Source organism: Gallus gallus, chromosome 1 (genome assembly GCF_016699485.2).
Source record: "Gallus gallus isolate bGalGal1 chromosome 1, bGalGal1.mat.broiler.GRCg7b, whole genome shotgun sequence".
NCBI classification, from domain to species: domain Eukaryota; kingdom Metazoa; phylum Chordata; class Aves; order Galliformes; family Phasianidae; genus Gallus; species Gallus gallus.
Genome location: NC_052532.1, coordinates 48997921 through 49013836, shown reverse-complemented (window position 1 = coordinate 49013836; position 15916 = coordinate 48997921). Strand labels below are relative to the sequence as shown.

The 15916-nt window shown below is 39.5% G+C and overlaps 1 protein-coding gene across 3 annotated transcripts in view; it reads left to right on the top strand.

The window, feature by feature from the left end:
* The window catches only part of GUCY2C (guanylate cyclase 2C), a 45620-nt gene that overhangs the window by 15561 nt on the left and 14143 nt on the right, over nt 1–15916 (top strand). For 2 of the 3 annotated variants that reach the window (XM_416207.8, XM_025155035.3), the window contains 9 exons: nt 359–476; nt 2445–2526; nt 5066–5171; nt 5684–5746; nt 6440–6511; nt 7434–7538; nt 8640–8726; nt 12644–12776; nt 14622–14759. In XM_416207.8, the coding sequence (XP_416207.3) occupies nt 359–476; nt 2445–2526; nt 5066–5171; nt 5684–5746; nt 6440–6511; nt 7434–7538; nt 8640–8726; nt 12644–12776; nt 14622–14759 (904 nt within the window). The remainder of the gene's footprint in view (nt 1–358; nt 477–2444; nt 2527–5065; nt 5172–5683; nt 5747–6439; nt 6512–7433; nt 7539–8639; nt 8727–12643; nt 12777–14621; nt 14760–15916) is intronic. The other variant, XM_040668447.2, reaches the window with a different exon arrangement.

Below are 15916 nucleotides of genomic sequence, written 5' to 3'. Positions count from 1 at the left end.
TGGCAGCATGTCAAGACATACTGGGCATGCTGGGAGGGGGTCATAAGAGGCGTGCTGGAGGTGTCATCCTGTGGCTCTCTAAATGAAGTATAGCTAGTGACTCTGATGCATTTATTTTTAGGGAGAGGGGAGGAGTAAGGAAGAATATGACAGCCAAACGTATGGCTAAGCTGAAAGGAACACACCAGTATGGCAGAAAGAGCAAGAATTACTCTATTGAAGTTTGAGCTGTACATTTTTAAGAGTAGTTAGAAAGAAGGGACAAAAAACAAAAAACAAAACAAAAAAAAAAAAAAGAAAGAAAGAAAAAAAAAAGAGAGACAGAACTGCTGCTGACTGCATTTCTTTACTCCTACAGCCACAGTACAGAGTTCTTATGTATTTCAACACTCAGGAGAATGACACGTATGTGGTATCTACCAGTCCGGATTTCATCTGGAAGAGCCACAGGCTGCCTAGTGATATTCCAAGCACTGGTGAGATATCCATTAAATGTACCTTATTCTTCCAAGAGAGTTTACAAAGCCCTCACACCTAATATCCAGCTCTATCTCTGCCCAAACATTGAACATGACATCCCAGAAACCACCACCTATCTTTGAGTTTTTGGTGGCTCTTGGATAAAATGATTAACCCTCTGTGTTATTCAGCATGGCAGAGTACAACCCTGCTGATCAGAGGCAGCAGGTGTTGTTTTGCCATTTGCTTCATGGCAATCGGCAGTGGGAAGGCATATTTTTCAAGGTATGATATGCAAGATAAAAATTCCTGCTGTGGCAGTGGTTGCAAGGGTTAGTGTAGCGTGGGTTGGTTGGTGTTCACCTGAGTCATTCCCACTGATGAGCGAGTGTCCAAAGGTGCCAGAGTTATAACTTAAGGCTCTATTAGATTGCTGTGCTGTTGACTTCCATTAGGGAATGTTATAATGCAAACTGATAGCGAGGAACAAGCACCACCTGCAAACTAAAAGTCATTCACAGTAAGGTGGACGTTTTTATTCTTCAGTAAAGTAAAACAGGGCGTGTGTCAACCCTGCACCAGCTCCCTGCGCTGTGCTGTCCGGCCCCAGCCTTTGCAGTGCTGCTCCAGTCCCATTCTCATCCACCCCTCAAGCCCCACATGCACTATGCTATCAGAGGACCTCATTATCTTCAATACATTCCCTTGAAGATGTCCTTGTTTGAAGTGGCTGCACAAGGGCAAAAGAAAAATGTTTGGGAATTGCAGAAACGTTGTGTCTATGAACTTAACCTTGAGTACATAATGAAGGCTGGACTTCATGGCCAAGCTACGCAAAAACAAAGTAAATCTGCCTCTCACAGGCGCTTGATTATTTTGTTTTCCCACTTGTAAAAATACACATTTCTTCAGTGCGATTCTGGATGCGGAATCCTTCTGTGTGTTGTAATATCAGCAGCCAGAAGGTGGGAGCAAAGTCTCAGGAACAGGAAAATGCTGTTCAACCGGCCTTCAATGGGAAACTTCAACCTGATGATAAACCACTACTTACAGAGCTGAGGTTTTAGATAGTTCTTAGGAAATTGCTTTCAAAATCCCGTGCATATGTCATTATGAGGAGTTGACAATATCTTTCCCTGGTGCAGGGAAATGGTAGTACAGATAGTTTTCAACGAAGAGTAAGAGACTAACATTTACAGCTACTTGGAGACCCTAAGACAGAGGCTGGCACGAGAGCACGGGAGGCAGGGAGATGTGATACACAGAACAACAAAATCAAAGCTAGAAAGCTGGGTCCAAAATGCAAAGGAGTTCCTAAATAGAGTTCCACGTTGGATGCAAACACTTACAGTAGTGTGCTTAAAATCTGTGCTTAGTTAATGCGTGATTTTGGAGGTAGCTAGTGTGTGTCTTGTTGCTTTGTGATGTTGTTTTTATTAATTTTTATTATTTTTGTTTTCTTATTTTACTTTCCATGGTTTTCCTATGTAGCCAACCACTTAATGCATGTACATCCCCACCACACAGACGGTTGTATCCAGGGTTTACTGCCACTCTCTGTTCTCACGAACTTATTTGTCTGCTTCATTTTTTAGAACGTGGTTACCAAGAAACAGTTATTTTTATTCCAGAACTATCTTAGTTTCTTTTTAAGGAAGAGAAACACTTGGAAGCTTTGAGCTGATGTGAGAGTTAGTGCTACTGAATTTACCTCCCACCTGACTGTGCCTGCAGAGTGCCCATGCCTAAGGTGGGGACATAAGAGCACTGCTCAGAGTTATGCTGTTCTGAAAGGGAGTAGGCATACGTCATCTCGGGGAGTGCTGAGCTTTAGCAAAGCCTCTCAATTGGAATGTGACCAAAGAATACCCCTGCTTGGCTACTGTGACTTGCATATGTGGGTGAAAGTAGTTTCTTAAATAGAATATTGTTTTTCAGTGTCTTTCATCAAGTTGTTTACTTTCTATTTTTTTTCCTTTCTGCAGGCCCACACATACTGACTATTGCTGTCTTCACACTTGCGGGAATTGTGATTCTGGTTCTGATCATCTCTTTGCTTGTCCTGAGGTACCACTCCCTTTGTCCCTCTGTTTATCCTAGAAGAATTTTCTTCCTAGGGCAGTGCCTTTGATGTCTCCTTGAAGAGCTATTAATGACCTTTCCTTACATACCTGGGTAGGTGCCCTTGATGTGAACTGTTTAGCATATGCCAGGTTTGCATCTGTAGCATTGTTATGTAAGGTTAATACTCAAGAGAGAAGATACAAGAAGGCTCAAAGTTTCTGCATCTGCAAAAGTTCTGATTCCTGCTCAACAGAGAATCTCGTGTCTCAGATCACTCTTCAGACTTTTTCCACTTACTGTCAACCATTAGCCCACTTGGGGTTCCTTTATGTTTCTTTGACCTCTTGGTGATATAGAAGTTCAATTCAGAAGGAGTTTTCTGTCTTGTGGGAATCAAAACTCCATGAGGTACTAGTGTTTTCATTTCATGCATCAATTCTCTTTCTCAGTTCCTCTGACTCAGTCCAACTCCTTACATACAGACTTTTCTAACAGATGTAATTTCTCAAATATAACAGTTCATCTTAATTGTGATGGAAAATGCAGAAATAGAAACCAATGAAATCTCCTTTTGCTGGAAGAAATTTCAGTACATTTCCACATTATATGGTTTTCTTTCATATTTAAATAAATTGTCTTAACTTTGCATCTGGTTTTGGTAGCTCGGGACCCCTCTTAGTTACATAGCAGAGAACTTCAGACAAAGTGAGAAAATGAGGTCTTAAGAAAACCTGATTAGAAACAGATGCTACTCAGGTTCACTTATTTGAAGTGGACCAATCTGCCTGGTGGACTAAAGCTTTTCATGATGAAAACTCGAAGATGAAGGTATACAACCCTTACACAGGCAGTTGTGCTCAAGAAATGGAAGAGCTGACTATTCCCACATAATCACTAACATATAAACAGATAAGTAAAGTTGTTAGTATATAGTCATGAAAATTGACAAAACTTTGTCTAGAGACAGTTTGAGCATGTTATAAAAGTTCTGTACTCTTCCATATTTGCACATGTATAAAATCTAAACATTCTGTTCATATTTTTAGATTCTTATTGTATACATATCATTGTAACATCATCAACCATCAAATATAGAAGTTTCTGAGGATATCTTAGAATAATTTCTTCATGTTTTCTGCTAGAGAACTTAACTTTTTAGTATAGAAATAATAACAACCATCTCGACTAGAAGCGCTGCAGCAGATTGTCCCCTAACAAGGTAATAAGAGAGACTCGGTTATGAAAATGAAGAAAATGCCTCATTAGTCCCTGTTTATCTCCCAGGTTTCTAGGATGCTTCATAGTCAGAACTACACACCTCTCTTGATTGTTCCGAGTGCTGAGGAAAATAGCAAAGCCCTAAAAAACACACAACTAAATATTAGACTCAGTAGATTTTAGTTCAATTTGATGTGTCCTTAATCACAAGCTGGTAACAGTTGGAATTGCAACACATTCTGGTGAGGTAAGGACAACAGTTTTTGAGATTGAATTGAGAAACATCATTCTTACAGCAATTATCAGTACCTCTTTCTTATACAAATATAAGTTAAAATGAGTCAGAAAAGGGAATATTTTCTTATTAGTCAGTACAATCATTTCTCCCATTTGGAGCACTTGCCAGCAGTCACCATGTGTTGGGATTCCCAACACACTGTTTCTCCAGACATTCTTAAATCTTGTATTTTCTATTCTTCCTTCCTTTCTTCCTTTCTTCCTTTCTTCCTTTCTTTCTTCCTTTCTTCCTTTCTTCCTTTCTTCCTTTCTTTCTTTCTTTCTTTCTTTTTTCTTTCTTTCTTTCTTTCTTTCTTTCTTTCTTTCTTTCTTTCTTTCTTTCTTTCTTTCTTTCTTTCTTTCTTTCTTTCTTTCTTTCTTTCTTTCTTTCTTTCATAGAGGAAGTACTTGCATGGGTAAAGAGATAATTTGATGAGTAAAGGTCTAATTGCAGCTTTTCTGTAAAAAAAGATAGTGTTTGCTCTGAAGTTCTGCAAGAGAGACAGCAGTTTCCTTTTTCCAGTTCCAAGGGCTCTTCCAAAATATGCAGAATACAAGAGATACCCACAAAAAGAGGTTTTATCTCAACACCTTTGTTGCTTCCTTTCCTGGCACTGTACTGACATCTGTTCTTAACACCCAGTATTGATACCATGACTTCATTTGGCTAGTAGTTATTTGAGGCACCTCCCTTTAGAGTACATTCAATAACATACAGGAGAAAACCATATAAAATAAAGAAAGCCCTTTGTACTTTAAATTGTTCTGACCTCTCCTGAATCTCTGGCAATGGCCCAGCAGCTGTTCTGCTAAACCTTTTCTATTCTTCTGCCGCATCTGTGAAACTGAGACAGCATTTATTCTTTCCCAAAATTATGGGAATAAGAGCAGCCTCAAACTAGAAGACTATGAGAGACATGGGGCTTGTGCTCAAGCCTTGTCAACCTGACATTCCATCCTTTCATCATCCCAAAGCTTCCCTGTCCTAGTCTTCTGTCATGAGTTTCAGTTCTCTGGGAGGATATCCTGAAGTTCGCTTGTTTTGCAGGAAGTACAGGAGAGATAATGAGCGTCGGCGGAAGAAATGGTCCCATATATCGCCTGAGAAAATCTTGCCTCTGGAGACCAGTGAGACAAACCATGTCAGTCTGAAGGTAAGAGAAGCATGATCCAAGACGGATCTTGGATTTTGTCTCCTGAGGACCATCAATGTTGGGACACTGGCCTTCTCTGACTAAAACACAGGCTATGGCTGTGGTAGAAATGGGATCTGTTAAAATTATTGTGGTTTATTTTTTAACTCTCACTTGCTATATTGATTGTTCCCCTTTTACCACTCCCTAATAGAATCAGTTTCCCAACAGTTATGCTTGTTTTATGAAGGGGAAAGAGGCTGAGGGCTGATTGCCAGTCTCTTCCACACCACAGATGGTTTCTCTGTGCTTCGTTCCACTCCTCTAACTCCCAGGAGCAGAGGAGCAGCAAGTGGAGGCCATGGCAGGTGAAGGAGTGGCCTGGCTGCCCCACACCTCCTGTGGATGTGATGGTACTCCCAAGAGAGAGGCCTGTGCTTCTCTGTGTGGCACACACTGGCAACACTTCCCTCTCTGAGCCTGAGTGGGGAGTAGGTGATAACTGTGAGTTAATGATCCTTCTTCATTCTCAGATTGATGAAGATAAGAGACGTGACACCACCCAGAGACTGCGCCAGGGCAAATATGACAAGAAGGTAAACTGAGAGTCCATGCTCCTTCCTCCTGCTCAGGAGAGCAGTGTGGGAGACATTCCTCTGCTCTGGAGTTCAGGGAACAGCTATGCTTCCCTCTGACCTTGCAAAATGGCTTCGGTTCATGCAAGGAATGTGCCATATCGGGTGCTTTGCACTTTGCTTACTGCTGGGAGGCAAAACATTAGACACCATGAACCCTGGCCTAGTCCAAAAGCACAGAAGTGGAAACAGAAAGCACAGAAGTCAAATACATACCGTTTCATACCACGGAGATTAAGGTATCAATGGAGAACAGGACATTTCTGTGCGTTTCTTATATACTCAGTTGAGCTCTCTCTCTGCTTGACTGAGGTATGTTCATGTTGAGGTACAATCTGCGTCATTGAATCATAGAATCATAGAATGTCCTGGGTTGAAAAAGACCTCAAAGATCATCTAGGTTCAACCCCCCTGTTGTGGGCAGGGTCGTCAGGCACTAGACCAGGCTGCCTAGAGCCACATCCAGCCTGGCCTTGAATGCCATTCCTGTCTATGTGGTAAATCCTTCGAGGGAAATGTAACTTTATTGCTTACTTAGTTGACTAACTGAGATAGCAAAGCAATAGGCAGGTGTTTCTGAGATATTTATCTAATATTTCTTGGAAGAGAAGAATTAATCACTACAATTTCTTTCCACTGGTATTTTTTCTTCAGGTGGTGATCCTGAAGGATCTCAAAAACAATGATGGTAATTTCACAGAGAAGCAAAAAATAGAACTGAACAAGGTAATTATTGTATGTAGCAACTGGACTCAGTAGGGTGGGATGAAGCCAATGAGTGAAGACATTGCCCTCCATTGCTAGCTCCATTAGCCATATATATTTATGCATGTTTGTGAGGTGGACAGGTGATGTATTCATCAAAGCATATTGCTTGATGACCTCTGTCTCTGCATGTGTAATCACATCATCAGCTGAAGGCAGTGAAACTGAGGTAAATGAGGTAATTCATGCATTGTCATAAGGCCCTGCTAAATACAGTTTTATAGCCAGTGCTAAAAGACTATGCACTCTGCTCATGTTGTGCTAATTCATTTGTAGTGGAATACTGTAGTTCATTACTGAATGCCAAATGCAGATCTTTCAATATAAGTAACTCTGTGCTGACTTGTGCATACTGATAGTTCTAACATGAGGGATGAACTTGGCTACAATACTGCATTATTTTGAATGACAACTCTTCCTTTTTACAAACACAGCTATACTGTGAATTTGCTAATCTCTAAAAATATTTTGAAGTAAACTATAATTGTGCATATATGTATGGACAAAGTCCATAGTATCATGCATCATCATTACAATTTTATTACCTGCTCATTTGCTGATTGATTAACAACATTCTGTCTATCATAATGGCTATTTTTATTAGCTGTGAGGTTTGACTAGAGAAGCAATAATAGAGATTGTAGTCATCTCTGGAATGATCTTGCAGTATCCAGCAGCATCCAGTTTTAACTCCCTAATCTGGAAGGCTCTGGAATGACAAATGCCTTCAAGTACTTCACTATGTGCCTTAATCCACACTGGTTCAAAGGGAACTCCTACATCTTATCAGAGCCTGAGATAAAAAGCACACAAGCGTCACTGACCTGTGTTTCTATGCTAACAACAATTGCTTTTAAAAATAGATGTAATATTGCTGTTCTAGCTCCTGCAGATTGATTATTACAACCTGACCAAGTTCTATGGCACAGTGAAGATGGACACCATGATCTTTGCAGTGATTGAGTACTGCGAAAGAGGTTCCCTGCGGGTAAAGAATTTTGCAGTTTCCCTTCCCCAAATTATAGTAAGAAAACAGATCTCCTGTTCTGCGTGGCCCTCATGCTGCAGCACTGCACCAAGCAAGTGGTGGCAAGTTTCTGATGTTGAATTCCTTCCCCCTTGCTCACCTCTCCCCAGACTTCTCGCCTGTGGCTGCCATCAGACTAGTGGTTCTCAGTAGCTAGAGGATGTAGTGAGGTTTGAACAAGGGAATACATACAGTATATAATGTTTTCTTTATTTTCCAAGATGTAGCTGTTGTCTCTTCTGATGCTCTTGCAACTCCTGCAGTGGCCCCAGAGTTTGAAAACACAGAAAATAATATAATATTAATAAGAGGCAAACAGTTTCAGACTGGAATGTAGTAAATCCTGTGCTCTAAGCCCTTTGTTCTTGTTTATAAAAGGAAACAGTAAATTGTTACCTGGCAAGAGGAAGGAAAGATTCAGAGTTTATTACTACCAATATTATTTCAGAGCTAATCATTGTGGTGTCAGATTTTCTGCAAGCACTAGTGCTCTTTGCTTCTTAGGCCATACAAAGACTCTAATCAGTAGCAGTGGGCTCTGGAACAATCTCACAGCAAGGCAGCAAAATAACAAGTCTATCTCCAGTTATTTTCTTGTAAACTCACGGAGACTTACTTTTAGCAATGGAAATCATTGTGGTTGGAACTGTAAATCACTGTCCCTTTATGCTAAAAGATCACTCTACTTTGAATTTATAAGGCCTTGAGTTAGTGAGAAGGAACTGGGTTGAGCACAAAACACATATAGTCCTTTCCTCTTATACATCTTACTCATTTCTGTCACAGCTTGATAAGACTTACCTTGGCTTTAAAAGCAAATTCACAATTTATTTTAATTACACAAAACCCCTCTTATCTGGAGTCCTCACTTTTCTAGTTCTCTGTAAACCTATAATATATGTAATATTGCCTGTCTTTTGAGTCAACTCATGCTCTAGTGCATGTATTTCTAATATGCAAGTCTGCCTTATTCAGTCCCTGGCTGAAAGGCTATGTAATACTCAGATCTCAGCTTCTGCTTTTTCCCTGATGCAGATTATTTTTTTTTTTCCCCCCTCACAGGATGTTTTAAATGATAAAATCTCCTACCCTGATGGCACATTCATGGACTGGGAATTTAAAATCTCTGTCATGTACGATATTGCCAAGGTAAGTGGACTGTTGACCACGCAATATTAATCACCCTGTCCTTTCTTGCAATATAGATCCTCTGGAGAAAAGCAGCTTCTACAGTTTTTTTCTTTCCTTTTTAGAGCTTGATGCCCTTTGACTCTTTCTTCTGGCCTCCTGGAGGCCAGGAAAGCCTGTGGCTCTCAAACTGAAGGAGTAAATGGGGGCCAGATTTGGCTTTGGGTATATATGAATAATAAAATTCATATTTTATGAAAGATAAAAGACATGTGACCCAAAGATCAGAGGGTTATGATTTGATGGTTGCAGATCTGATTAGTAGGGCTTGGGCAGTCATGAGCCCTGTAAAACAGACTGTGCTGTCTGGCCTTGGGCAAGACATGTAAAGGAAATCTGTGATCTTTCAAAATGGTGGAATTATTTCAATTTGTATCCAAAACCAAGATCAAGTTATTTTTCTAATCGAGCTCTGTTTATTTTGCATTTTATTTTGATTGTCCCACTCTATAGAGACTCTCATTCCTCACTAGGACTAGCCATTTCAGTCAGCTAGAGAGGGAAGAACAGAAATTCATAATAAAGCAAATTCTATTATATACTATGGACTTGCATCTGATTAGCTGGTAGTTAAGAAAACATTGTAATTCACACACATTATATCTCTCCAGGTAATCCACAACACTTTTTGCTATGTTTTTGCTAGTGCACAGCTGTTGTTGGAAGTTTTTCCATTTCCCTACACACTTCAGTTCTGCATTGGTTTCCATGATGTATGACTCCACTGTGTCTGTTCTAAAGGGGTACTGAAAATCTTGCTCTTTATTAGAACCTCCTTAATCCAAATTGTCACAGCTTGTTGGCCTTGTTAATGACTTTCAAGTTCATTTAGTATTCAGCATTAAGCTCCATTTTAAATAGGAGCAGTGTAATTTCCCTTGTTCCTTTTAACATATCAAAAGAGCAGGGCATTTTTAATCCTTTGCAGTTCACCTTCAGATATTACCTAAGAAAATGGTAATAGGTAGTGGCTCTGTTCATGAGACACATGGAAAACTGCAGTCCCTCTGAAGGGAGTGACCAAATGCCCAGTGACTACACTAGGTGTGACCAGGACTTCAGAATGATTTATTCACTGCACCATTGATAATGAGGACATGGAGTTTGGGGGTGGGTGGAACACTGTATCCATTCTGGAAAGGCTCCAGAGCATTATTATATTAGCAATGTTGGAGTTGGTTCAAAAAAACCTTCCTGAAAATTCAAACTTAGGAATATATAGTAATTTATGGTCATTTGGATGATCTGCCAACCTCTCCTTTTCTTTTTCCTGCCTACTCTCCACCTGATGCTGTGGTAGAGTCTCTGGGACCTGGAAATTATCATGCACTTCTTTTACTGCTTTTCACATTCCCACTTGAATGTCTTCTTGCTTTACTTAAATTTTATAATGACCTTTCAGCTTCTGTTCCCCTCACCCCAATAAATGATCTTCTCAAGCCCTCTAACAGCTCTCCAGGCTGGGTTTTTTTTGTTGGTTTTTTTTGGTTGGTTTTTTTTTGTTTGTTTGTTTTTGTTTTTGTTTTCATGTAGGTATAGAAGATGATTAGAAGGAAAGAGGAAAATATTATCAGGCACATCTGTGAGACTTCTTTCTTCAGAAATCATTAACAAGGAAGCTCTGGTATAAGGAAATCAAACCTTTGCCTCCAATTTGATGCTGAAACTGATTAGGAATTCTGCTATAGCAAGGGAGTGTATTTCCTGGATGATATAAGCAGGGGAAGGAAGATGGCACAGTTGGAGGAAATAGGCTCTGAAGCAGGCAAAACATCCTGGATAATGTCAGCAAGGCTGCATGATAAAAACTGCTTAATGAAGAAGGATGGTCCTTGGATATAGCGTGCGCACAGTCTCTGTAAATTTTGGCAGGGTCTAGACAGGCCCAGGATAACCAGTCCAACCACATTCTCAAGGGATTACATGTCTTGCATACTGCCTGTGTCTCAGACATACATGTACTGTGCCCCAAACTCAACTTGTGTCTCAGTGAACTCTTGTATCACTTACTGGTCGATTCTCAAGGAGAGATGGATGTGGAAGGAGAGAAAACCCAGCATGTCATATAGTGTATGCCTGCCCACATAAGCTCTGTAACTCTGATTAAAGTCTATCAGTTGCCATCCAGGAGGATGAGTTGCAAATGTAGGAATTTCAGTGGAAGACCATTCACAGAAGAAACTGAACAGATAAAACATATCCGTTTTGGCTTCCAAAGCTGTTTTGAAAGTAATGCCTCCTATTTTAGTATGTTGGCCCACAATGTCAGAGGCAGATGTTGGTGGTGTGGCAGTAGAGACTGAACCTTCCCATCAGCACTCTGTTACATTTTGTTGCCATGTGGCAGATAGCAGCAGAGGGGAAGGCTGACAAAATGGTGGCTGGTATGGAAGCGTGTATGAAGCAAAAGTGTGTCACTGAATTCCTCCATGGGGAAAAATGGCACCCACTGACATTTGGTGATGCTTGCTGAATGTCGATGGAGACCAAACAGTGAATGTGAGCACAGTGAGGTGGTGGGTGGTGTATTTCAGTTGTGGTAACAGTGACAGTGGGTCACCTCTGCTGGTGCAGATTTTTACAAGCATGACATGCAGGCTCTTGTTTGTTGCTAGTGAAAATACATGGATAGTGGTCATGACTATGTTGAAAAGCACTGTTTTGTAGATGATAATTTGCTTTATGAAATAGTGTTATTCTGCTCTTTTTATCTGTCGTAGTTTCCATGCAAATAAATAGGAGACATTACTTTTGGAGCAACCTATGTAGATTGTTCCCTATCTATTGTACTACAGAAAGGAGGAATATAGGAAGAAAAACAATCAGCAGTAGGCTAAAAGTAGATGTGAGCTAAGGTACTGTAGAAGAGAGAGATGAAACAGAATAAATAATAGCAGGAAAGTATAAATTAGCATACCTACACTGTTCCTCAGTTTACACCCACTTATTAATGTTCTTTTCCTGCTACGCCTCGGTGCTGGCCACTTGGCATTTATTATACCACATTTGACTGTCTAGTACTAAATGAACAAAATTCAGAGGTGGTAAGTAAAAAATAGCAAACTACACACCTTTGTATGCATGTGTGTGTGCTGTGAGTCAGGAGTCTGAATCTCAGGAAATACAGCTGAAACTATACTGGCCAATCCTCATTGTGCTCACTTCCTAGTTTAGCTCATGGATAATTGACACATATTCACTAGTGCAGAGAAAGCCATTAACAGTCAGGTCAGAAGTGACCTTTAGGACTCTCTACTGTGATCGCTTGCCTCATGAAAGTGATAGTATATCATCTAATCTGCATTGACCCCGTGCTGGCCTGCTGCTTTGCAGAGAAGTGTCTACTGAAATGTTTCTGAATGGAGTTTCTGGTGAATTATAATCTTCAAAGATGATACAGACATAAAGAGCAATTATTCTCATCTTCAGTAACCATTGGTTAGATATGTCGTTGGAGACATTTTTTTTGTTTGTCGTTCCAACAAACCTGTACTAGATTTAACAAAAAAGTATTTATTGCAAATGAAATCAACACTTCTGTAGGAGGAAACAAACTCCTCTAATACCCTATTGGCAATCCAATCTTATCAAAACCCAAGATGCTCTATCAGGCTTTTGTTAGCCAACAGGAAAGATGATCATTAGTTAAGACATGATCCTTCTAATAATCCATCCTCATTTCTTAACACTGACTGCTTCTCTTATCTTGGAAATTCTTCTCTGTAAAATACTTCTCTCCTTCCATGACAGACAATTGTTGATGAAGGCAAGTTAATTGCTTAGACACATATTATGCTAACACTTCATATTCTCTTTGACTCTAGTAACAGCTGAGAGTCTCATTTATAGCCTTGTCTTCTCCCTATTATCAACCACAGGGAATGTCTTACCTGCATTCAAGCAAAACAGAAGTCCATGGTCGGCTCAAATCCACGAACTGTGTAGTGGACAATCGGATGGTTGTGAAGATCACTGATTTTGGCTGTAATTCAATTCTACCTCAAAGGAAAGGTAAAAACAATATCCAGTTAGACTGTCCCTCATGCTTTCCAACCCAGTGGAATTTTCTTACATTCATAGTACAGTAGGGCCTAATAACATCTTGCACACAGTACAGAACATACAGTACTTTATTTTATGTAGCGGCCATCATACAAATTGTATATGAAAACTCTTTCATAAATAACACAATGAAAATTACTAAGAAGCAGAGAAAGAAATTAGGCAGTGTCGGTGAGAAGGAAACTGAAGATAAATTTTTAAATTGTATTTGGAGAAGCAAGGAGAATTCCCTTGTGACTGAGGTGCAGTAAATATTTTCATGATCCAAGGGCTTTGTGAAAATATCTCGCATAGGGCTTCATGCAAAAAGTTCCATAAGCAGTAATGGTGGACTTGTGTGCAGAAAGAAGGAGTTAAGTACCAGTGGGCACTTGTCTTGTCATTGCTCAGTTATATGTGTTATCACAGTGCTGTGTAATTTAATTTAATCACCCTTAAAATCATTCTTAAAAATTAGTAATGATATGTAATGATAAAAATGTTTTTCATTCTTTTGGTAGGAATATAACAATATCTGTTCAATGAGCTCAGGTTAGTTTTCACAGCTTTTGTTTACATTTTTTATTTCATCTAATAATCATAGGACAATTCTGTAGAACAGAGCATTCCTTTCTACATATCTTCTCCTTTCTTCTTGATCTTGAGTGCAAAGATAAGCCCTTCTGAAATTATGTCATCTGAATCTGTTTAGGGGAGTTTGGAGTTTAACAAGCACAAGACTGTACTGTAACTGTTATATATTATCTGAGAAGAACCTGTGGTTGCAAATGAATTGAGAGAAAAAATTGACATTGAGACACAAACAATGTCAAGAGTAGCAATGAGAACATAAGAAGAGTAAGAAATGTGCACTGAATGAAAATGTTCTGTTAATTCATTATTTTGCACGTTACACTTAAATTTATATTATGATTGGATTTTAATGAATTTATCTTCTTACGCTGCTCTTAAATACTTTGGCAATCAGCTTCAAAATTTCTGGCCCCTAGGCTTCCTTGCTTGAAGAAAACTTATTGCTTCACAAGATACCTACAGATTCATTGTGGCTGGATATTGCAGCCTGATATCATAACACTGTTTTCAGGGTCACTATCTGTCTGTTATGGTACATCATCAGCATGTCATATAAAACGGTCATACCATGGCCATATTCTAGTTCTGAGATACAGCAGGGCTTGGTGACCTAGAAGTACAGAATAATAATTTCTCTAGAAAGAAAGTGGTTACGCAAGGTAGTATTTATGTCAAGCTCAAAAGCACTTGGAGATTACTTCTATAGAGTTGTGATACCAAGGCTACCAGGAAATATTACAGCCTTCTCATATGACATCTTGAATAACACATTTCATGCATCTGGTTCAAGAATTTATGCCTCTGCATTTTTTTATTTTTATTTTTATTTTTTCATAGCACTGGCATTCCTTCGTCTTATACAGATGCAGGGGCTATTTCTAAGAGGTCCATGTGAGGTAGCTCGGAGAAGCAAGTTCACTGCCAACAAATGCAACTTTTATGGAGGTGTGAGGGTCTGCACCAACAGTGAAAAATAGTAGTTATCAAATCCCAGACAATTGCCGACTACCACATCATAGTTTTATCTAACCAGCATTGATATCACCTTCTCCAAATAACTACTGAAGGAGGAAATAAACAGTACCAGTGAGCTCCATGTTTGGTATGAAAAGAGTAAATCGAAAATGGCCAATGGATGCTTTTGAGAAGGATCACCCTTTTCAATTATTTCTGTCCTATACCCATTTACCTTTTTTTTCCCACTGTCATCTGTATTTTCAGACCTGTGGACAGCTCCTGAGCATCTCCGTCATGCTGATGTATCTCAGAAGGGTGATGTGTACAGCTATGGGATCATTGCCCAGGAAATCATCCTACGCAAAGAGACCTTCTACACAAGACACTGCCAAGACACCAAAGGTAAATCCACAATTTTCTCCTCCACTGCATCCTTCTATGATACTGTAGCTGCAAGTAGCACATCCACATGTTTTTGTGTAAACTACTGTCTCTGGTAGGTGCTCAAACCGGTGCCTCTTTCACTGTGTGATGAACAAAGAGCATGTTTGAAGGATATCATTGTAGAGGCAATCTTCCTGTGAATCGAGTTTTTATTGAGTTTTCTTGCCCTTTCTCCTCTCCTTCCCACCTCTTCCACAGTGGTATAGAAGTTAACCTTATACAAAGGCTGCCTAGACTTACTGTGACATTTAAGGCTACAAAAGGTTGTGCACAGCATATAGTAGTTCACTCGTACTAGGCATCACAAATCAGCAGTGTCAAAAGAGAACAACAAAAACTCAGCAGCATGACATGAGAACAACTGACATTTAAAAATTGGCAATTCAGACTTTGTTCCAGTCTGTCAAATTAACTTTAGTAGTTTATCTTCTGTCAGAAAAAGAATCTCCTCACACAGTGCATCCATTAAACCCTATTGTGTGCATGTTGTGACATTATTTTTGATTGGCTAACAACACAGACAATACTAGTGCCCCGAATCCCATGAATTATTTTATATTACAATGTTATAACCACCATAATGGCATTCAGGTTTGAGATTTCCTTAGTGACAGTTACCAACAACAAGTTTAAACAATTCCTTTGTCTCTGAGTCATTCTGAAAGATCTAACTCACATTTGCTAAAACATCTAGAGCAGCAGCTGGACAGCTTATTAGCTCCTTTCCTGAGTAACATTTGAGAATAACATCTAGGCCAGGCTCATCATCTTACATTATAGCAAATTTGTGCTCTTATCCAAGGAAATACAGATTTCACATAATCAACTCTTTAATATATAAGTGGATGTAGGAGAGATTAGAAATACCTGTTCCCCTTTCACAAAACTATTCAGGTCTTTGTGTTGTGTGACAGATGGTCCCCTGAACTGCACCAAATAAGACAGGGTAGAGAAAATAAAAGTTCTTCCACTCCTTATCTTTGGGAAGACGGAGCCAAAATCCTCATGAATACAATAATTTTACAAACATCCCCCATACAGATGAAAAAAGGAAAGACTAATACTCTTCCCTTCTGATTTTGACTTGCCAAGCAAATCCATTGCAAACTGCATTC